This window comes from Eucalyptus grandis, chromosome 3 (assembly GCF_016545825.1).
Source record: "Eucalyptus grandis isolate ANBG69807.140 chromosome 3, ASM1654582v1, whole genome shotgun sequence".
NCBI classification, from domain to species: domain Eukaryota; kingdom Viridiplantae; phylum Streptophyta; class Magnoliopsida; order Myrtales; family Myrtaceae; genus Eucalyptus; species Eucalyptus grandis.
The window spans coordinates 35658847-35681533 of NC_052614.1; the positions used below are offsets into that span (position 1 = coordinate 35658847).

The 22687-nt window shown below is 39.2% G+C and overlaps 2 protein-coding genes across 2 annotated transcripts; both read left to right on the forward strand.

Moving 5' to 3' along the window:
* Nucleotides 1-986: 986 nt before the first annotated feature.
* LOC104437328 (peroxidase 16) lies at nucleotides 987-3711 on the forward strand. Its single transcript, XM_010050265.3, has 4 exons — nucleotides 987-1535; nucleotides 1638-1835; nucleotides 2409-2574; nucleotides 3196-3711. Exons 1-4 carry the CDS (start codon nucleotides 1329-1331, stop codon nucleotides 3600-3602), a joined length of 978 nt encoding a protein of 325 aa, XP_010048567.1. The 5' UTR covers nucleotides 987-1328; the 3' UTR covers nucleotides 3603-3711.
* Nucleotides 3712-16048: 12337 nt separating this feature from the next.
* Nucleotides 16049-22456, forward strand: LOC104437331 (lisH domain-containing protein C1711.05). The gene is made up of 7 exons (XM_010050267.2): nucleotides 16049-16311; nucleotides 17402-17466; nucleotides 18070-18104; nucleotides 18271-19121; nucleotides 20412-20501; nucleotides 20654-20715; nucleotides 22048-22456. The coding sequence occupies exons 1-7, from the start codon at nucleotides 16084-16086 to the stop codon at nucleotides 22151-22153; spliced, it is 1437 nt and encodes a 478-aa protein (XP_010048569.2). The 5' UTR covers nucleotides 16049-16083; the 3' UTR covers nucleotides 22154-22456.
* Nucleotides 22457-22687: the final 231 nt, after the last annotated feature.

The window sequence follows — 22687 nt, forward strand, 5'->3', positions numbered from 1 at the left end:
CGGGGTTGTCCCTTGCCTTTGGCTGATTGCCGATCGTCGTTATGCCTGAAAATCAACTAAAGAATAAGGAAAAGAAGAGGAAAGAAAAGAAAAAAATCAAAATCAAAAAATCAAAAAAAAAAATTTAAACAATAGTTTTTTAAGAATGAATGTTTCATTAAGTAAGGACCTGGGCACTGCCTTGATAGACTCAGGCTCAAGTGCTGCGGCAATGGGCATGGACACCAAGTTTTTGGGCCCGGCCACAATGGACTCGATGTGGGCATCGAGGGCCCAAGTCAGGCCTCAATGAACTAGGGCCCGGGTGCTAGAGATCTAGTCCTAAATGTCGAGGACCCAAGAGCCAAATTTGGGGTTCTCATGTTGAAGCGCAAAGTTTTAGGCCCAAACACCCATACATACTCATATTTTGAAAAATATTTTTCAATTTTTCAAAGAAGAAATCATTTTCCTAAGTTCAAGTATAATTTTTTCGCTGATTAGGAAAATATTTTTGTTCACTCACTTTTCTAAACAAACCATATGCCAAAAAATATTTTCCAGGAAGCAAACAAACCATTACTTCCTTTTTGCAACCCCACACTTGTACAATAGATTGCAGATAATTTTACCGCGAAAAGGAGGCGTTCCCCCCAATTCGCGCGATGGCGCAAGTTACAACTCCACAAATCACATGATCAACAACCATGTAACTTTGGAGGGACCACGTTTAGGTCTTGCCTCTTTCGTGATTCAAGGGTGCTAAAGAAAGACTTGACTTAGTTTTAAAAGGGCCATGCATGAGAATCTTCTGCATATGATTGAAAGCCAACCAATTTTCTCTCTCTTGCTTTGAATTGAATGTATGTAGGTTTATATGCTTCTTGATCCTACCAAGCCCCAAGATGAGAAAGAAGAGGAATCAGATGAGCTCATTCCGGAGGCCCACTAGCGATCATGTGCAGGCCTCGTTATCTTTAACGTTGTTTATTTGCACGTAACACGACATGCCCATAACCATATATACAAATGCTTTTCTCTCCTTGCCACCTTCCCACCTCACTCCCATGAGGACCAGCATGTTCATCTCCAGTCCAGAGTGTGACCTGTCAAGAAAAATCATTCTCTAATCCCCCGCCACGTTCCACTGAATCATTCCCACTTCTTTAAAGCCTCTTGGGTTTCTATCTAGATTTTGTGTATAAATAGGTGGCTTAGGGTAATGGGCAACCCCATCGGATGCGTGTGAAGCCAAGACACGAGACGGGCGTCGTCGTCGTCATCGTCATCGTCGTCGTCATCATCATCTTCTTCTTCTTCTTCTTCTTCTTCTTCTTCTTCTTCAGACCATGGAGGCTCGTAGGTTTCTCGTGTCGTGCCTGAGCTTTGCCCTTCTGTTAAGTGCAGTCTCGGCTCAGCTCAGGACGGATTTCTACAAGAACACGTGCCCGAACGTCGAGTCCCTCGTCCGGTCGGCCGTGACCAAGAAGTTCCAGCAGACCTTCGTCACCGCCCCTGCAACTCTCCGCCTCTTGTTCCACGATTGCTTCGTCAGGGTTGGTTTTGAAACAAAGTATTCTATACATAATAATGTTGGCTTGATTGTTAATTGTTTGCTTCTTGTTCTTCTTTTTCGTTCGTTTTGGGGATTTGATTAGGGATGCGATGGTTCAGTGCTCATAGCGTCGCCCACCAACAACGCCGAGAAAGACCATCCCGATGACCTGTCGCTCGCCGGCGACGGGTTCGACACTGTGATCAAAGCTAAGGCAGCAGTGGATAGTGTTCCTCAGTGCAAAAACAAAGTCTCTTGTGCCGATATCTTGGCTCTTGCCGCTAGAGATGTCGTTTCGTTGGTACGATAAGGGCCCCCCACTGAACTCCTTTCCCAATTTTTTCATTTCACGAAATCGAGCATCCATCTAACTTTTTCAGTCCGGTGAAAAGCAAACCATTCAAATTGAGCTCGAAAATTTATGAAAAATTACTTTAGAGGCACGTAGTTTTCGAACCCTTATAGAGTGCTCGACTACTTTCTTAGAATATGCCAATATGCTTTTCTTTTCCACGACATGACGAAATTATAATATGCTTTTGTTTTGTACCAAAGAAAAATAATAGTCTATTCATATAAAATTTTTAGTACAAATTTCTTTTCTTGTTACACTGAAAAACCATTGGGTCCCTTTCATAATGCCTGTCCTTTTCTCCCTCCTCCACATCAATAGCATGTACGGAAGTTTGATGCAACGGGTTAACAAGAAAGTCGACAACAAGCACCACCCAACGCTACTTTTTCCCGTCAAACCACTCAAAATTGCGAATAATTTTCGTCCATTTTATTATTTTCATTTTAGCAAATTGATAATGTCGCACGGTCATTTCATAATCACTTGCTATTCTTTGCAAAATTTTGAAATTTTGTGTAGGCAGGGGGGCCGTTCTATAGTGTTGAATTGGGGAGACGCGATGGAAGAATATCAACTAAACTTAGCGTCCAACACAATCTTCCTCAGCCTGGTTCCAAATTGGACCAGCTCAATTCCATGTTCTCTTCTCATGGTCTCTCCCAAACTGACATGATCGCCTTATCAGGTAATTAATTACATCTTATTACGAGATTTGGTGGATTACTAAGCAAATAGATCAAGAGACCACATAATTACTTGCTAATCTCATATATATATTACTTAAGCATTTTGAACCCACAAAGCCATTCTTTTCGAAGAATTGTTTCTAAGCGTGACACAGAATTCTAAATTACAAAATTAATGCAGCATAAGCTCTAAATTTTTTTTTATAATGTAATTTGCAAAATATACATGAAAGAGTAATTGGGTAAGCCGTCAAGTAAAGATGCATGACAACTTCCACTTTATGCAACACATCCTTGTCTATCATCTAATTATAATCATAGGAAGCGGAAGAAAAGTGTTCATAGGTACCCAATGGCTTCTTATTGGAGCAATGTGCTAGACAACTAGGCAAGCCTTGTAGTCCACTTGATTACCTCTAGATTCATTTATATAGCATATCATAGCTCAGACGATTGTAGTCTAATGTTTATCATAGTCCAATCATACTCTCTTTCATGATAGAATAGCATATGTAACTATTAAGCCGGTAGTCATTGACAAGTTCACAAAATTATTCAATTTCAAACGCTAAAGTTTGATTTTTCCCGGGTAACTCACATCGTAACCACTGCGTTTGTAGGCGCGCACACGATTGGATTCTCTCACTGCGGCAAATTCTCCAAGCGGATCTACAACTTCAGCCCGAGAAGCTCGGTCGATCCGACCCTGAACTTCGGCTACGCCTTGCAGCTGAGGCAGATGTGCCCGATCAAGGTGGACCCCCGGATCGCCATCAACATGGACCCCACAACGCCTCAGACGTTCGACAACGCCTACTACAAGAACCTCCAACAAGGAAAGGGCCTCTTCGTCTCCGACCAGACATTGTTCTCCGACCCGAGATCGAGGGCCACGGTCACCCTGTTCGCATCAAACAACGCGGCGTTCCGACAGGCCTTCGTCACTGCGATCACAAAGATGGGTCGGATCGGGGTCAAGACCGGGAACCAGGGTGAGATTAGGATTGATTGCACTCGCCCCAACTAGGACTATTTCTTTGGTCTATGATTTAATTGTTATTCCATTTTATGAGTTGAGTTCTATGTTAGTTGGTCAGGATTTCGTGAGAGAGTTGAATAACAGGTTGTTGTCATAAGCCTCATGTAGCCTTTGGTCTACCTGGTCCCATAAGGGTGGAGAGTGAATCGCCGGAGTAAAAAGGGCTCAAACAAAGTACGACTCATCTAGCTTATAGGATGACAATGGGGCACAAGAATAAACCAAATTGTTCACTAGATAGAATAAAGTTTATGGATTAATTGGCGAATCTCAAGAGGGAGGTATGTTGGGGCTGTTTGGTTCAGCTTTCTGGAAATGCCCTTGGGAGAATGCAAATACCTTTGAGGTAAAGGGGCTTTCCAAAATGCTAGACTGTTTGGTAAACTATAACTGAAAAGTGCTTTAAGGAAATGCAAGACTGTTTGGTAAACATATATTTGAAAAGCCCTTTGGTGTGACTAAATTAAAATTTTAAATTTTAGTATTTTTAAAATTGCAAAAAAGAAACAATGACTATATAACCTCTTACATTTTCATATTGAGAATAATGTAAAAGATACATATTAGTAAATTTATTTAAAAATTATAATAAAAGAATTTGATTATAGATTAGATGCAAATCTCAACTTTTGGCCTATGATTCTTTTAGGTTTGTTTTCAACTTTGAATAGTTTTTTCTAATTATTATAGTATTAATCATATTCGTTAATTAATTATCATCCTAGTATATTAATAAAAAGTTGGGTTATTGATTGTCAAAAGATAAAAATGATATAGCAAAAAAAAAAAGTGAACTTATTCGGCGGATGATAAAGCGACGGATTGTGGATGCTATTTTTTTTTTAGTAAACACCGCATATAAAAAAGGAGGTCTTCATTAAGAAAAATAAAACCAAGTTCCTCTCATACAAATTTGACTAGAAATAGTCATTTCATGATATTAAACATGGTCTTTTAGTCTTTCCACACTCTGCGAGCAATCTGATGGCCTCCCAGATCAAAAGCTTTGAAGTTGATTTTCCCGATGCTCAGCTCTTCCAACGTCGGGTACTGGGTGGGCTGGTGCTGAACCAATCTCTAGAATTCCAACAACAACAATTAAAAAAAGCAACCCCCAATCAATAACCGAGGCAAAAAACCCAAAACCCTGGTCGTCGATTCCCACCCCCACCACACCCTAGAGTCACTCGCCTAAAAAAGAAGTAAGAACAGGGACGTACATCTTAGAGAGCTTGTTCGGGGTGCCACCGGTGACCTTGGCGACGCGGAGGAGGGCGAGCTCGACCTTGAGTTCCTTCAGTTGGGTCAGAAGGTCAGTTGCAGGAGCAAGAAGTAGAGCCATCACCGTCGCAAGAGCAGGAAGCAAAGCCGTCGCCGTCACAGGAGCAGGAAGCAGAGCCAGAGCCGTCGCCGCCGTCGATTTGCGAGAGGAGGACCTCCGATCACAGTAATGGGTGAGAGACGATCCAAAGATCAGGGACTACTCAAAGCAGTCACGTCCACATACCGCCAGTAAATCACACAACCCTATACATATCACCCTTTCGTAAAAGCGTAACCAGAACATTCCCGCCGAACGAAGTGAATTCATCAAGCGAAAAGATTAAACAACCTTTGCCTCGACATACGCGCAGTCACGACACCCGATTCCACCAAAAAACAAGGAGGCGATCGATCATGGGCAGCCTCGAAAAGTACCAAAACCAACGCCAGAGCGCTCAAAATCAGATCTTCACACGATAAACTGAAACCACAAGCGATCTTGATTTCGACGCATGAACCAAACAAGCAAGCACAGAAAGAAAGATCCATACCTGGACGACCGGCGGCTCAGCCAGCAAGAAGAAGAGTGAGGAACCCACCAAGGCAGGAAGAGAGAGAAAGCGAGGGATGTAGTTCTAGAGAGAGAGAGAGAGAGAGGGAGGCAGAGGAAGAGTCTTTGCTCGCCTTCCTCAAAGCCTATCGGGACAAAGTGCTCGGATTGCTCGGATCTTGGATTCACTCGCTCGTCAAGAGGGTAGAAGATCAGATCTTGCTTGCTCGTCGCGACGAACTTTGGCCTTGATGGAGTGGTGCTCGGAATCAAATTGTGATGGAGTAGTGCAAGTTGCAGGGAGAGAGAGTCGATGGAGAACGCTGCAAAAGAGAGGAAACGTGAAAAAAAGTTGGGTTTTGTTCAATATAGGGTAAAATCGGGCTTTTAATGAAATATTGAGGGTAAAATAGGCATTCGGCGAAAATTCATTAAACCAAGGGACCAAGCATGCCGAAAATCTTTGAAATGCCCAAAGCAGTCACCACTTTGCTTTGGGCTTCAGCATTCTAAAGGTCAGCATTTGGGGAATGGGGGGCTCCAAATGCTAAACCAAACACTAATTTTTTTTCCCAAGGGGCTTTCGGGGTTGAAAGCCCCTTGGGAAAGCTGAACCAAACACCCCCGTTATCATGTTTCCAAAACGGGGAGAATCCTCCATTGGTATGCTAAAATCAGGAAAAATTTAATAGGATGAAGAATGTGCTGTCAAGGAAGTGCAGTTAGCTCGGATGCCACATTTATCGAGTAAAGCACAAGTAACCAAAAAATGCACAAACAACTTTAATTAAGGGAAGCTACCAGTAGAGTAAAGTAACTTGTTCTATTGTGTGAGCATTGTCATTTATGTAAGTCCTGAGGGAGAGGCATTGATGGTTGAGAAATGTGCAAAAATGACAAAACAGCCAACAATAGGCCACAAGCAAGGGCCAGCCTCGTTGAGATATGTCGAGCTCAAGCTCACCAGGATATGGTTGAGGCACGAGCTCAAGGCGTGAGCTTGACGAGGGTAGGTTGAGGCACGAGGTCAAGGTGAGGCGAGGTTGACCTCACCAAATCACGAGCTCAAGGCTTAAGACTCACGTGTAGCTAACTGTCGGCTATCATTATGGACGGCCGAGGAAGAAGCAAAAAGTAAAAAATAAAATAAAAAATAAAATAAAAAATAATTAAAATTTGATTTTTAAAATATAATAAAATAATTAAAAATTCGAATTTTTAAAAATACATTTTTATAAGAATGAACTTTCATTAACCAAGCACCCAAACCAAGGTGCCGAGGACTCGTGCACAGCCTTTGTATACCCAAGCCTGAATGTCGAGGACCAAAGCTTGAGGATCAAGAATCCAAACATAGCCTTTATGGACCCAAGCTCAAATGTTGGGGCATTGGGCATTGGGCATGGGCACTAGGGGTTTGAGCCCTATCTCGATGGACCCGAGCCTAATCGTCAAAAACCTAGTCTAATCATCGTGACCCGGGAACTAGTCCCAGAGATTTCGAATTCAAGCGCTAATATTTAATCATATTTTGAATAATGCATTCCAACTTTTTAAAAAGTGAATCATTTTGTTGAATTTAAGTTTTGGTGCCATTGATTCATTTACTAAAGCAAACCAAATGCGGGTCCGCAAAACAAACGAGTTAGACTCACTCTCACGTCTCAGTTCTCAAGCACACACGGCCATCGTCTTCTTCTTCTTCAGTATTGTGAGGACCACCCCATCGCTCTCTCTCTTTTCTCGCGATTCTTGATTTCACGCCGCTTTCTATCTTTGCTTTGGTGGGGCTTCCGGTTTCGGTTGACTTTTCTTGGATCTCAATTCGATGTTCGTTGCCACAATTAGCTTCGCGATCCGCAGGCTCAATTATGTTTATGGCTTTCATCGCTTTATTCTCTCCTTTGTATAGTTTGGGGCTTTTCTTTTCTTTTTTTTTTGTCAGTCCTATTTTATTCTTACTCTACACTCACTCTCAGACTTTTGTCCTGCCTCTTGCAAGGCGTGGGAGTCGAAATCCACTTACGCGTCCCCACCCCATCCCCCTAAGAATGTGGAGATTTGAACCCCTCACCTCTCCCTTCCATGTTAGAAGAGTGGCCACTGGGGCGAATCCCAGTGGTTAGTTTGAGGCTTTTCTTGACGTCTTAGGAAACTTTCCTTTCTAAGGTTTTGGTTGTGCGCTTTCTGAATCAACGCGAGCAGCGACTTATGCAATAATTACGCTGATGTTATGTTTTCGATTAAGAAGGGAATTCTATGGCTTAGTGTTTTGATCTGCTGCTCTTTGCTTCGCTCGTGCAGTACGGAAAGGACTATTCAGGGTTATTCGGCTTGTGAGGAGTATAGTTCCATCCATGGGAGAGGAGACATCTGATGCTATATGAACCTGAATTTGAATTTGGCACCTGTTTCTGATCGACAACCGGAAATGTCCACGCGAATTGCGGATTTTGAGACGTGGTACAATTATTAGAACTGCATAATCAACAAATAAAAACGACAAACATCACATTATATATTATTAAACGGGCGTTAATCAATATAATAAATCCCCTTTATATGGGACTCAAAACTAGAGCCTAAACCCGTTTCATGATTTGCGGATGGCTTGGAACAGAGGTTCACCGCCACCTTCATGCCATTGTCAATAACCCGACTTCCAAGCTCCTTCTCCTTCACTAACTCAACGCCGGTTCAGCCATTCATCCATTCTTCAAAGGCAACAATATACGGATTATACCCACCCCTTTGAAAAAATGGAGATTACACATTCGAATTTTATCAATTACTACGCGTGAGTCAAGACCACTTATATTAAATAGTGTTTCACGAGCTTTCAAGCAGTCGGGATCTCCACAACCGTCTCCTGGATTATCAAATAAAGCCATTCCACTATAAATATTATTTCAGCTTTTGGTGCGCACGTGTCATTTGTCCCTCGGAATTTTCTTCGTGGATGCTTTAACACTTAGAGATATGATAACACGTTACATAATGGTAAAAATATATACATAGCATAATGTACAACGTTTTCACGCTTTTATCCGACAAAACTTCGTATAATTATACAGGATTATATTGCACCGTACGCGTATAATCATAAAGGTAAAAAAAGTAATTCATAATCACGTCAAGATGGCCATCCCCGACAACTTTTAAGCAAACGAGTTCCCCAGGACATGAAATGAAAGCCCCCACGAAGGATCCAGACACGCTCTCAATTATTCCAGCTATGGTGAAACATCAGAAATGCATCATACGCAGCAGTCCGCGCGTGCGTGTTACCAGCAATTTGCGCACAAAAGTTCTACTCCAGAGAGGAGTCGATCTTGTTAACGGACCGAGAGAAGGCGAGCACGTCATTGGGGCGGCGATCTTCTCCGGCGCCATCCGATGCCTCGACGATGGACTCTCGAATCACGGCCTTCGTGATCGGATCGATCGGCGGCCCAGCCCTCACGCCATCGGAACCAACCGCGCCCTTGATCTCTCCGCGGCGATGGTCGTCTTCTCTAGATTCATCAATTTCCTCCTTGTCCGTTCGTAGCTGCTCTCTCCTTTCCTTGTGAGCTTCCATGGCGCGTCTTGCTTTTTCCTGGCACTGATTGTTGCCGGTGGGAGACGAATTGTTGGGCTGAAGTAGCAGCTGCGTTTGGAGGGCAGCGGACAGGTGTGGGATGATGGAGGGGCTTGAGGGACTGTCTCCCTCACACGCAGGCTTTTTGGCGTGCCACGCGTGGAAAGAAAGCTCCTGTCTTTTTGCCTTACAATATACATCGTCGATCTTATATTTGCAATTACGGTCAATCCCACCGAAAACATTTTAAAAAAAAAAATACCCACGGTAGTGTCAATAACATTAAAAAAAAAAATAGCACAAAAAATTCGAAAATATGCCCATTATAATACCGATATTCCAAATTATTTGTTGGCCCTTTTGCCTTGTAAGATACATTGTCGTTCTTATAACTATAATTACTGTTCACGCCACGAAAAATTTTAAACAATGAAACCAATACACAAAACTCTTTTTATATCACTAAAAACTTGTAAATATTCCTACCATAACACCAAATATTCCAAACTTTTTTTTTGTATTACCAAGGCCTTTAAATTATGCCCACTGCAATATCGATACCGAAACTATTTTATCATATCGAAACAAGTTTGGGTATTGGTGATTGGAAAATAAAGTTTGGGGATCTTAGTGACGCAAAAAAAAATAACTAGGATATTAGTATTCAATGTACATACTTAAGGTTTTTAGGTGGTAGGTGACACAATGAGCATAGTTTAAGATTTTCAAAGGCGTTTTTCTTTATAATTATAGAGTGCAGTTGGGTATATTATTAAAACCTTTACCGAGTTTTCAACGGCTTAGGTCCAAGACGCTTTTTCTTCAACTCGAAAACTCACATTCTTGATATGGAAAGTAACTCCTATTTGTTTGATAGAAGGATGGAATAACTTATTTATCTTCAAAGTTGTTAACCATTGCAAATGCTTTATAAAAAAAATCTTACATTGGAATTTCTTCACAGAAAGTAGACTTGCTTTTCTTCTAAAAAATGTGGTCTCAAGGGGTATATAACAAAGTCATCTATTCATATTAAATATTCAAACGTTGAGTCCCTCCCGTGTCTAATCGTTGTTTTTCTTATCTATTCATCTATTACATATATCTCATTTATGTACAAAAGCCCTCTTTCATATATCAGACATCCAAAAAAAATGTTACTTGTTTGTTTCGCAAAACATCACAATTCGAAATATTTTTATTCAATGTTAATCGTTTTTTTATTTAGAAAATTGAGACAATAAAATATTATATTATTAACAAAAATCTACAACTATTAATAATGAAGACATTTTTTGTTCAATCGCCTTCCTAAAAGATATAGACGGTCTCATTCAACAATCTAACATGAGTTTCGATATTATAAAAAATTAAAACAAAAATTTTGAGCACTTGAATGACTTTTGATAGGATATTATCTTGGAAATTAAGAGAGTAATAACCCCTTTAATTGGATGGACGTTCAAAAGTTAAACTAGCAATTAGATTATTTGTCTGACTTTCACAGCGTATTCTTTTTTTATGAGGATAAGAATCTGCTCATGGTTTATTTTTCCACCATAACGTTCTTGCCGATTGCTTCTCCGTATCAGTCTTTGGGAAAAGTGCACCGAAAATCGTAAACTTTGTATAAAATCTTTCAACTAATTTAATTAAGTTTAGCAACCATATTTAAAAAGTGTAATAAAGTTCTCTCAATGAAAAGTACCTAAAAAGATAAAATGCCTATGTGCCATTAAACAGTTTCATTCATGGCATTCTTAAATTGCATTTAATACATATTATAGGACTTAATTGCCTTTTTCATTAAAGATTTAGGACTTTGTTTTTTCTTTTTTTTTGGTCAGTCCTTTAGGACTTTGTTTGACCAGTTGATATATTAGGACTTAATTGTGTAATTACAAGAATTAAGACTCCATTGCATTCCATACATAACTTCTAGAACCTATGCCATCGGTTTTTCCTCGCATAGTTTTTTCTAAAATTAAATTTCACAATTATTGCGACTCTCTCAGACATGAGGTCGGGGAAAAGGACAAGTTTAGTGGTGATGTCGAGTTGAAGACCAACGATCCTCAATCGACGTGAGTTCTGCAATGTTGAATTTTCACCTAAATTCGATGAACTCTAAGAATTCTATATGAAGAGCCAACACTAACTTATTGAACTCGACTAGAAAGTATGGGAATATACCTCATTTCCTACACAGCTAGAGATTTAAGGTCGTGAACTTAATTATACTAGCAATCTAACCAGTGCCTTTTCGTTATCTAAATATGATTATTTGTCAACTAAGGTGTCCACAGTCTTCTTATTCAATGAGTCCTAAGGTTCTTGTCCACTATGTGTCCTTTCAATGCTTTTTGTCTTTGTCATGGTCCTAAAGTGTAAACTAACCATTTAACTAACATAAGCAAAAAGAACACTGAAAAAGCAATATAATCAATTCATAAAAAATAGTAATGATAGAAAAAGTAAAGGGTAAAGTATAGTAAAGTAACCCGATACAAAGTTGGGCAAAAAAATACAATACAACCTTGGCTCCAAGACAACAACCCTATGAGCTTAGTTCACTCCAAACTCAATTATCTAAAGAAACTAATCTAACTAGAGAAAAGCATGAATTTTCTTAAATCATATGTATACTATCAAAATGAAACTAAATTAATTATTGTGCTAAAATCTAGCAACCTAAAGACTTAGGCTAGGCCCCTGGGCCGAGTCCCGAATCTGGACCTAGCTTGGATCTCGTGGGTCTAGGTCAAAAAAACGTGAAAGGCTTTATAAATGAAATGGGCTTAGTTGTTCAAGTCCAATTCGATTCTAACCAGAGTCAAGCCCGAATGTTCTAAAGCCGAAGCCAATCCAAATATATCAAGCCTATTCAAGCCCAAAGCTCATTAAGCGTACATAGTGCCCAGATTGTTTCATGCGGTTAATCCAAAACTTACTGTTCCGACCAGAACTAAACAAGCCCATCTTAAACGCATTTGTCATTCTTATACCCATTTTCTTCTCCTTTATTAACTTTTAATTCTATACCCACACCAGATTATGCTCCCTAACCCAAGAACTTCCAGACTTCCAATCTAACATCAACACAGCAAAAATCTCAAGCCACCAATATGACATATGTATTATTCACTGTTAACCATCTATATTCATCACTCGATAATCACAGTCAACCATCAACAATCCACAACCTTAAAGCACCAGGTGACTATCTCCATTCAATTTAGCGAGAGTAAGAACTTCAAGTGAGTAACTTCACTCGATATTTTGATTACTAGGAGGGGATGGAACTTCGATTGGTGGTGAAATTGATCATAAGAGCTACATTAATTGTCTTTAAACGAAATTGACATTGAAGGAGCTTTAAGCAAGATTTAGCCACTTCATGCTTCATGATCATGTGACAAAATTAAATAGGGGACGGCCTAGCACAATGATGGAAAAACTTGGCAAGAAAGAATTCTTAACAATGATTTCTAATAGAAATGACAAAAGAAAATGTTAGACTAATAAGAATAAGATTTTTCAATCACATGAACATGAGATCAATTTGACAAATATAGCATACTTGAATCAAAAGAAGCCGTTATTAATCCAATGAAAGAAAATATATATCCTTGTGGGTATAAATTTTCACCACCATCCTCTATAATAATTGTGATGGGCGTGTATATTTCTCTCGATAATTTTGTAGAAAATAGGGGAAGCGTGGTTATTGAAAACCAACCTTCTCCACCAAAGAAAGTCCTAATATAACAGAAGTGATGGGATCAACTTTAAAATTGTAAAATCTCAACTATCTATCAGGTTTTAAATTATATATGCTTAAGTAAATGCCGCAAATATATGTCATATGATGTAATTAATTAAATTGGGGCCATGTCAAATGTTACCTAATATATCTGATAAGCTACATAACTGGCTTGGATCTCGTAAGTCCAACAGAAAATTCGAGATTTGTAACAACCTCCTCTCTTGTCCCACATCTCCCAGGGAGGGAGATCTTGGTTAGCTTATAAGGTTTTGGTCCTTCTAATCTGTGTAATGCGTTTTAAAACCGTGAGGGAAAATACCGTGGCTGGGATGGCGGTTCGTCCACGCAGGGCGGACCCAAAGCGGACAATATTATACGCCCGAGATGTTACAAGTGGATCGGAGCCGACTCCCGACCGCGTGTGAGACCACGCTCAAATGCTATTCTCGATGCCCGGTGGGGCCATAGCGAGGACGCTATTCTCGCTAAGAGGTGGAGAGTGTAACAACCTCCTCTCTTATCCCACACGCCTAGGGAGGGAGGTCTTGCTAGCTTATAAGGCTGGTCCCTCTAATCGTAACGCGTTTTAAAGCGTGTGAGGGAAAAGACCGTGGCTGGGATGGCGGTTCGTCCGCGCCAGGGCGGGTGACCCAAAGCGGACAATATTACACAGTGGGGCCCGAGATGTTACAAGATTGCATCACGCGTGTTCTCTTTGCTTTGTCTACGTCCACGCGCTCCTTGCATTGTGTTTCTACTCTCGTGCTCCAATCTCGTTGTCTCGCGCGCCTTTCGCTTGCGTCGGCGTCGCTCATCTTGAGAGAGAGAGAGAGAGATTTCAAGATGGGCCCTGTGCAGATTAAAAATGAGTTTGGGCCAATTGGTTTGCGCTTTTTTTCCCCCATTTTTTCGATTCTGCTTGGGCCAAGCCCTTTGAAGTTTCCCAAAATAGTAAATTTGGACGTAAGCATTGGGCGTTTTAAAGATCCGCATTTTGTCATCATTATTATTTCTTTCATTTTCCTTTCGTTTCATTTTTATTATTGTTTCTTATCACGAGTCCAAAACAGGGATACTAATCACTTCTAAATACTAAGCAAAGCACGTGTCTGACCAATTAGAAGCAAGCTTCCAATAATGGCTTTCAATTATAGTCTAATACTCCAGCGCCCAAGCCTGGATGCGTTCTTTATTTTAATGTGTCGGTACATGTACGTTCTATCTTCCCAATTTGAAAGAAAGTTTTTTCTTCCCTCGCCCCTGTGAATACTCTCAAATTTTACGTTCCAAAATTCAAACGAAACAATTTTAGGACATACTCAAATCTATAAGATCCTCGTTTAATCATCATTATTATTTCTTTCATTTTCATTTAGTTTCACTATTATTATTATTTTCTTATCATCAATTTTGATGTATTGACTGAAATTCAAGTGTTAACAGCAATCATTTGCGAGGTTTCTCCATACTTTGCATCACAAGGTTGTGTTTGCTCACTATATCCATGAATGCTTAATTGGGTCCTATTTTACATTTACACGTCTCTTCATGTGCTTTTCTGACAAGGATTTTCTATTAGTGTGTCGACGCACTATACATATTGATCCTGCTCATGCCATTTTGAATTGGAAGATGAAGCAAATAAACTTAGATCTTGAGGAAATAGTGTTGCGTAATATCATGAATCCCACCAATTTATATGGGGGTTAATACCCATAAAAAATTCCAAAATTGTACATTACAAAAAACTTCATGCCAGTACAACTCTTGCCATATTTATCCTAAAATACTTTTTTTGTCACAAAAAATATTAAGTTGGTGCATTAGTACCACATTTACCTAAATTGATTTTCTCATTACAAAAATCAAAGATTTGGATAATATGGTATAAATGTACCAATTTAAAGAAATTTATGGCACATGTATATCAATTTCAGAGATTTTTATAACATGAAAAATAATTTGGCAGCAAACATGGCACAGATACATTAGTTTGGCCTATTTTGTAATACAAATATTAATTTGGGTTAAATGTGGTACAAATGCACTGATTTGTTTTTAGACGGTATTAACCTTTTTATATTATTAATGTCTTGGCATCTTTTCTAGGTCCAATCTCTAAAAAGCAATGGACTTCGGTTGTTTTATATAATTTACAGCAATATGACTCGCATGTGCATTTTTTAAGAGACTTCCCAGTTTTTATGCTATGGTCGTGTCGAAGTTGACTTACATGAGTAAATATGATTTCACATTTTTCTTGACAATAAATGAGATTTCAATCATAGTCTTCCTCAGAAGAACAAGGCGTTACACCAGAGTTTGATCTAAAGAAAACCGGGCACAATTTGCAAATCATGATATAAACTTTTCCTTTTTTCTTTTTCTTTTTTCGTTTTATCAACAACGTGATGGGGATAATGGATTTTCACTAGTACATATGAGATCATATGTTCAGCGATGCAAAGATTAAGAAACTCTTCAATATATTCTCCGGCTTACTTCCTTAAATAATTTCTAACTTTAGATTTAATTTCAGTTATGTCCCAAACATTTTTATCCAAAAAAGATAATCAACTTTCATTACAATCTAAAATTTGCCCAAATGTCCAAAAATTACAACTAATTTCTTGAAAATTATCAACTTCAAAGCCGATTAGGGATATATTATTAGAACCTGCATCTTTATCGATATCCCCACGTATGGTGCACAACAGCCTCTTGACATCTATAATTTTAAAGAAATCGATGGTGATTTTTGGACACGAGCATATTTAGGATTAAATCTAATGTTTGGGTTTTTTAGAAGATTAAACCATATATATATGAGATAATGACACAATCGGTTTATGAACTTTAACCCAATGTGTAATCCTGAACTTTAAACTTGTTCAATGTAGTCCATGAACTTTAGTTTGATGAGCAAGTTATTCGTAAAATTTTGATTTATTCAATATGGTTCATGAACTTTTAATACTTTGAACTATGTAAATATGTTCAATATGGTCTTCACACTAATTCAAATTCAAAAATTGTCCAATGGATGAGATTATACATGAGATTAAAGTTCAAGAACTATATCGAACAAATTTTAAGTTTAGAGGCTACATATGAATCACGTATCATTAGACTCATTTTATGCACAGGCGGTTACGGATTACAATTTGTGACAAATGCCGGGTGTAACTACAATTTGGGATAACTGCAAGGGTGAGATTGAAAAATCTGTTTTCCTTAGTCCAAAACCCAACAACGCTCAAGAGCTCCCCAGGCGGCGACGGAGGCTAGCGTCGTCTACCCCCACCATCCCATGCCCGAGACCAAAACCCTCGCTACCGCAGTCGCCATAAACCCTAAGCTACTAGCTTTCACGCCTCGCCAAGTTTCTCTAGCGAAGAAAGAGACGAAGCAGCGAGCACCCACGGCGGCATCCCCCATGGAGACCAAGACGCTCCTCCTCCTCTCCATAGCTCGGTATCTGCAGAGCAATGGATTCTCCAAGACTCTCAAGAAGTTCCGCGCCGAAGCCCAGCTCGAGGTACGCGCCCCTCGTTCTCGCGCGCTCCTTTCGCATTCTGGGTCTTGCTGCGGTGCCATTCGGCGAGCTGTTCCGAGCCTCTTTTGGGGTGGTTGTGAGGGGTTGGCACAGTTTTGACTGATTTAGGGAGAGGGATCATCGCCATAGGAACGGAGTCCTGTGAGGGAAGGAAGCTCGATTATGTAGTTGAAAGGATCAATATAATGGTGGGAGCAAGAAATTGTGGGCATTCCTCCTGTACAAGTTTTAAACCAAAAAAAGAAGAGAAAAAAGGCGACACGGGGTTTGAATCTTTTTAGTGTCCACTTTGTATATCACTAGCTTTACTTTGCTAAGGTGGCATGCATTCTAAAGAGTGTTCGTCGGAGGTTATTTGGTTGCTATTTCTTTATGCCAAGTTGGAGATTTTATGCATTTTGAGGTTCCAATTCATTTTTGTGAGAGCTATTTAAATGATGAGCTGTAGAGGAGATTTGTATCAAAGGTCGGACTCTTGGTTCCCAGAAGGGATCAACAATAAAAAAAATTTGCCAAGAGGATCTCGATATTTCCACTTAGAGGAACAAAGGTATCTGACGACTTTGTCAGCAACCAACTTTCTAAAATGCGACTGTTTATGGTCTGAATTCAATTTATGTCTTACTTATTTAAAAGCGCAAGAAGAAACAGTAACACTCGGCATATCTTTACAAAGAAGGCCCTGTGAGTAATATGCATTCCTTCTCCATAAGTTGTCAATGTTCAGAAGCTTCTGGAGCAAGCAACTCTCGAAGAAAATCTTGCTTTCTGCTCTCTGACTATCTGGAGGGCACTTCATTGTGTGCAATACTCTGTTTCAGCCGCTTTATTTTTACAATGCTTGCCACAATTGATCCTTGTTATGCTTTTGAATTACCTGATTGAAATACTTATTTAAGAACGGAAAAGTTCGCGTGTTGAATGAACCTTGCTATCTCTAAGGTTGCCTTTCAGGTTTAAATATTTTGTTGGTGCATCTTGGTCTATTGCTACTGTGATAACGATGCTTTTAGGCCATAAAGCGCTCTAAGGTTCCTTGCTGAATTTCTTTCTTTTTTATCTTTTGGTGCAGGAAGTTAGTTTTAAGGGTTCGACATTGGATTTGGAAGAAATATGTCTCAACTACTTGAAAACGGCGTAGGGGATTCTTCTTTTATTCCATGATAATCCTGTTGTATGCAGAAGTTTTTTCTTGTTGTAATTGTCAAAGATATAGTTTTCTCTAGCTGGGAAATAATATGGGTGGCACATGTTTCTGTGCCAGCTTAAATGTGCTAAATGCATTCCTTTTGGTAAAGATATAAATTCTTCTGTGAGAACATTGGGTTGATACTTTGTTAGAGCCGCTTATTGCAACTTGATATTCGCAAGTTTTGGCAACAAATTGCTTTGTAGCTTGTCTGAATTTCATAGGTTTGCATCCTGTATGTGATGGACAATGTGAGAGAATGCTTAAAGCTATGAAGAGGTCTCTTTGTTAGTAATTTTGTTTGCTTCGTCATTGGGTGATAGAGCTCATAACTCCATAGTAAGAGTCAGCCTAGGAGTGTTCCAGCCTTACCAAAACTTCATGGGTTCCAGCCTATTGCCTACTTGTGCAGATCAAATGGAGTTCAATTTCTTTAATTTTTAAATGGAAAAATGCCATCTCTCATATTTGCCCGTCAAATTGTGGTGTTCTTTTCAATTCCCTGCAGGGGTTCTCTTTCATTCTTAATGTTTTTTTGATGTTCTGTGCAGTGGTCATGCTGCAACAAAGAATGGCCTAGAGAAAGGTACGCTAACTTTGAGCCACAAGTTGTCTGTGCAATTTGTGCCAGTTTGACTCTCTCTCTCTCTCTCTCTCTGCATATGTGCATGGGTGTGTTTTGTGCAGTAGCTTCTGTATGGATACTTATTTTTTAAGAGCTGTGTTCTTACATGTTAAATATATTTACTCAGGTGGTGCACACATGATTGGTGAAGGAGAGTCAGGTTCCTTGCCAGAAGCTCTTGATAAGAAAAAGAAGAAGAGAAGTGGCGAGAGCAATGTTGATGCTGCAAATCATCATTCTCAGGAGATGAAGAATGGTGCAGTAGATGAAAATTTAAAAGGCAAAGAAAAGAAGAAAGGCAAAAAGGATTCTGATTTTTCCAGTAAAGACAGTAAAATTGCGAGCTTGAAAGAGCTAGAAGAGTCTGCTACTGATGTGACTTGTGGACTGCAGTCAGATGAGATTACTGTGAAGGGAAAGGATAAAAGAAGTAAGAAAAAAGAACTGGTTTCTGAATCTCTTGTTCCTCAAGATTTATCCTCTTTTGAGGGAAATGACATTGTTTCCTCCAAAGATGTGAAGAAGTCTAAAAAAAAGAAAGAGAAATCTAAGCATAAATCAGATGATGAGGAGCAAACAAAAGCAGAGAATGCCAATGGGGTATCCTCTAAGGACGGTGATACTAAGACTTCAGATGAGGGCATCAAAGTGAAAAAAGGTTCCAAGAAACGAAAAAGGCTTGAGTCCGAAGAGAATGAATGTAAACCTGTTGATCAGGATGCACTTGATGAACCCAAACGGAGAAAGAGTGGTGATGTTAAGGATGACAAGGTTGACAGGCAACTTGCAAAATCAAATGCATCAGGAAACAGTAAAGGAGCTAACGACATGGGAAGTAATGGACAAAATGGTCAGTGCAATCTTACTGAGAAGACTCCTACTAAGCACTTCGATGATCCAGACAATGTCGAAGGGAATGATGGAGAAGAATCTGCTAAGAGCGAAAACATGAAAAAGCAACGTAATGGCTCTGCAGAGGTATGATCTGAGATCTAATGTTATTATTGCATCCTGATTTCTGTCTTAAGGTCATTTCCAACTTCATGGTGATATCCATGTTATTTACTCATGCTAGAATTGCTCTTCTGGAAAGTATATTTGTGGCATGGCTGCCCTCATTAGAAGTATATCCAGGATAAAGTCCCTCTTCTTCCTTTTTTGTCTATTCGTATTTGAAAATGTGTTTTAGTATACCTTAACCAGTCATAGATTAAGGAGTTTTCATAACCAATGTAGCTGCATGATCTACCTATGTGTGCATTTTTCTTAGAGTTGACCCATGCATAAAAGTATGTATAGGCATAAAACACATCACCCATGATCTCTCTATGTGTCCGTGCACATGGTTTTATGTAGCTTAATAGATAATTCCTGTTGAAGCATATATTGGGAGGGTGGTTTGCAGCACAGGCAGATGATTGAATAAGAATTTAAATTTTCTTTTGCTAAAATGCTTCCAGATTGAAGCTTTGTAAGGTGGAGTCCAGTTTAACTAAATTCTCCTACATATCAAGATGAATCTGTGATCAAATGATATCTCTATTAACATTTTTTCCAATGCTGGGAAAAAGGTTGACTGATGACCGATCAAATTCTCTATCCAAATATAAGGAGAGTACTTACACAATCATGTTAATAATTTTGTAGTGTTTGGCCGACAAGTTGTTCCTTAAAATTATTGTCACTCTTTGTAATACCTTGGGCAGAAGCACATTATATGTTTGATATTGTCTCCATGTTGGTCTGTGAAGCCTTCCAACTCAATTAGTCTAGCTCAAATGAAATTCAGATAATGGATTTTCAATGAACACCAAGGGCTACTGTTGACCAATATGAAAACTACCTTTCCAATTTATAAAAGTGTAAATCTTGAACATTCTCTTTTTTTATTGCACTATAGCATGATAGATTCATAGAGCTGATCCCACTCAGTGGACAATGCTTGTTGTTTGGGTCTTTGAGGTATTTGGGTCCTAGAAACATTTTGATTCTCCAAATGTATTTGAATTTGGTTGGCCAGGGAAGCACGACTACAACCCTTGGTGAGTATTCATATCTTTAAATATCTGTTTGTTAATTGTGCTTTCTTAATTATAGGGGCTTATGTTTTTTCCTTCTAGGACAATATTTTTGGAGGCTCAAGAGACTATTTTTCCTTTGGTTCTTAAGCATCCCCATTTTGAATTTGTATAGATGTAATTTCTTGACTGAAAGACTTACTTAACCCTTCTCTATGAATAAAATTCACTTAATTGGTGTATATTTCAGCCTACAACAGCAAAGGCGTTCCAAAGGATAAAAGTTGATGAAGTGTTGTATGCTGATGATAGACTTAAGGATAATTCCTATTGGGCTAAGGTGATTTTCTGTTTCATTCTATCAACCTATTGTTGTTGTTGTTGTTGTTTTCTTTTATTTTTTTGGGTTGATATCCTCTACTGCTTGTTGGACATGGAAACTCGGTCTCTTAATGTGTGCTAGTATCTCAACCATATATTATAATTCCCCAGGATGGTGCAGAAACTGGCTATGGTGCAAAAGCACAAGAAGTTCTTGGACAAGTTAGAGGAAGGTACGTCGCAAGTTGACTAAAGTGGTGCTAGTTTGCTACCTTCTCAACTTAGATTAAATCTCTGGAAGAATATCTATTTAGTTATTTTAGATGAAGGCTGACTGATCTTTCTCTTTTTCTTGAATGAGGCAAACTTTTACAAGTGGAAATTTTTCCCCTGCAGTGATACAACTTAGTTGGAGAAGTAAAAGACGGTAATTAAATCAAGGGCTAGCTGAGTATAATCGAAACTGGAACCAGAATTTGATATTCTATAGTTTTGAGGAAAATGTTTACTGGAAAGATCAATGACTTGACTTAAGGACCTATATATACTAAGATTAAGACATAGTACGATTCAATGCTCAACCTTTGATCAGACATAAATGATTGCTAATGTTAGCCATCCAATTTCATTAAAAGGTTCAATGCCTATCAAATGACCAGCCTAGCAACAGAGAGAAGACTAATTACAGATAAAATGCATTTAGTATTGTACATATATCATTATGCATGCATCAGCTAATTTTCAAGGACTAATTGCCCTTACCTAAAGTACAGCTAGAAATGCGTGGGTATCAAGTCCTCTCCTGGCATTGCCCTTAGTCTTTGTAGGGTTGGATTTTGCTTCTCTTGTCGAATCATGGGGCCTGCTTGGTTTGTGGAAAATTTTCAGAATCTTTTTTAAGTTTCATTTGAGAAGAAAAAGGCCCTGTGCAACAAATTTGGTCAGAACATGAAAAATGATCCAAATGAGGATGCTGAAAAACTGAAAATTATTTTTATTGTTTACAAAGATTTAATCTCGTATGAAAAACATACTTCAAATTGAGAGGGTGGGAAAGGGGGGATTGGTACAGAGAGGCAGTTATGCCCTATTTCACGATTTGTCTGTCAAGCTTCACCCAAGTGGACCCTGTTCGGATGAAAATCTGAGATGAGTTATAGTTTATGACAAAGACCTGTCTAGTAAATACAAATTCTTTTGTCAAGTTGGAATTTTTCTTATTTTTTGGGGGGGAGCTTACCCCAAGTTGACCCAGTTGAATGAAAACCGAGACGAGTTATAGTTGCTGAGAAATTCCTGTCTAGTAATTATAAGTTCTTTTGTCAAGTTAGATGGATGGTGCTTCCTCATTTTGGAGCACAATCATAGATGAGCCAAACATATAACCTAAACCAACTGTATAAGAACAGTTAAAGCTGAATGATTGGATTTCCTTGTATTATATCTTAGTAAGTGAGCTTAGCAATTATAGCAACTTACTATAGACTTTTTCTAGCCAAAAAAAAAAAAAAAACTTACTATAGACTTTAGCAATTCCTTCGTCTGAGATTCTCTCTCTCTGGCAGGGATTTTCGGCATGAAAAGACAAAGAAGAAGCGCGGAAGTTACAGAGGAGGACAGATTGATCTGCAATCTCACTCGGTGAAGTTTAATTATTCTGATGACGAGTAAACAAAGAGTTTTCGGTTGAATTTATAGAGGCCTAATTGATTTTGATATCCTGCTGGGGAAATTAAAGTTTACGAGGATCAGCAAACCGAGGAGTTTCTCTGTGGACGGCAGGATTCTTCTGCGTTTTGGGTTAATATCCGATCAGCAGAATAATCATTTTTGTTGTGTTCTATTCTTGGCCTTAGTGGACTACTGTACTGATTTTTCTTTTTCTTTTTTGACACAAATGCTTCATCAGATGGTTGTAATGTACCCGGACGTGTATGCATTCAATAGTATTCACCGCAGCCTGCTTCTTCGTCTTTTTCGTTCTTTTCTCTTGGGAAACGCTCTCTTTTGTTCCGTTTAATCCTTGTATGGTCAAATACATCCCTGAAGGATCAGGATAGGCACGAGGTCGGCCTCGGTACGATCGTGCCCCAGGCTAGATCGAGGCCCGGACACTGTCAAAGGCCCCCACCGTCTCGACATTGGATCAGAAGAACACGTCATCCTTTGTTGTAAAGCTGACCAGGCTGTCCTTGGGAGGTTGGG

Excerpts from the sequence above, each read along its gene's own strand:
- LOC104437328 (XM_010050265.3), top strand. The coding sequence starts at position 1,329 with ATGGAGGCTCGTAGGTTTCTCGTGTCGTGCCTGAGCTTTGCCCTTCTG. Across the intron at positions 1,536-1,637 it reads TCCACGATTGCTTCGTCAGG|GGATGCGATGGTTCAGTGCT; the intron begins GTTGGTTTTGAA and ends GGATTTGATTAG. Across the intron at positions 1,836-2,408 it reads CTAGAGATGTCGTTTCGTTG|GCAGGGGGGCCGTTCTATAG; the intron begins GTACGATAAGGG and ends AATTTTGTGTAG.
- LOC104437331 (XM_010050267.2), top strand. The coding sequence starts at position 16,084 with ATGCCCGAGACCAAAACCCTCGCTACCGCAGTCGCCATAAACCCTAAG. Across the intron at positions 16,312-17,401 it reads GCGCCGAAGCCCAGCTCGAG|GAAGTTAGTTTTAAGGGTTC; the intron begins GTACGCGCCCCT and ends CTTTTGGTGCAG. Across the intron at positions 17,467-18,069 it reads CTCAACTACTTGAAAACGGC|TGGTCATGCTGCAACAAAGA; the intron begins GTAGGGGATTCT and ends TGTTCTGTGCAG.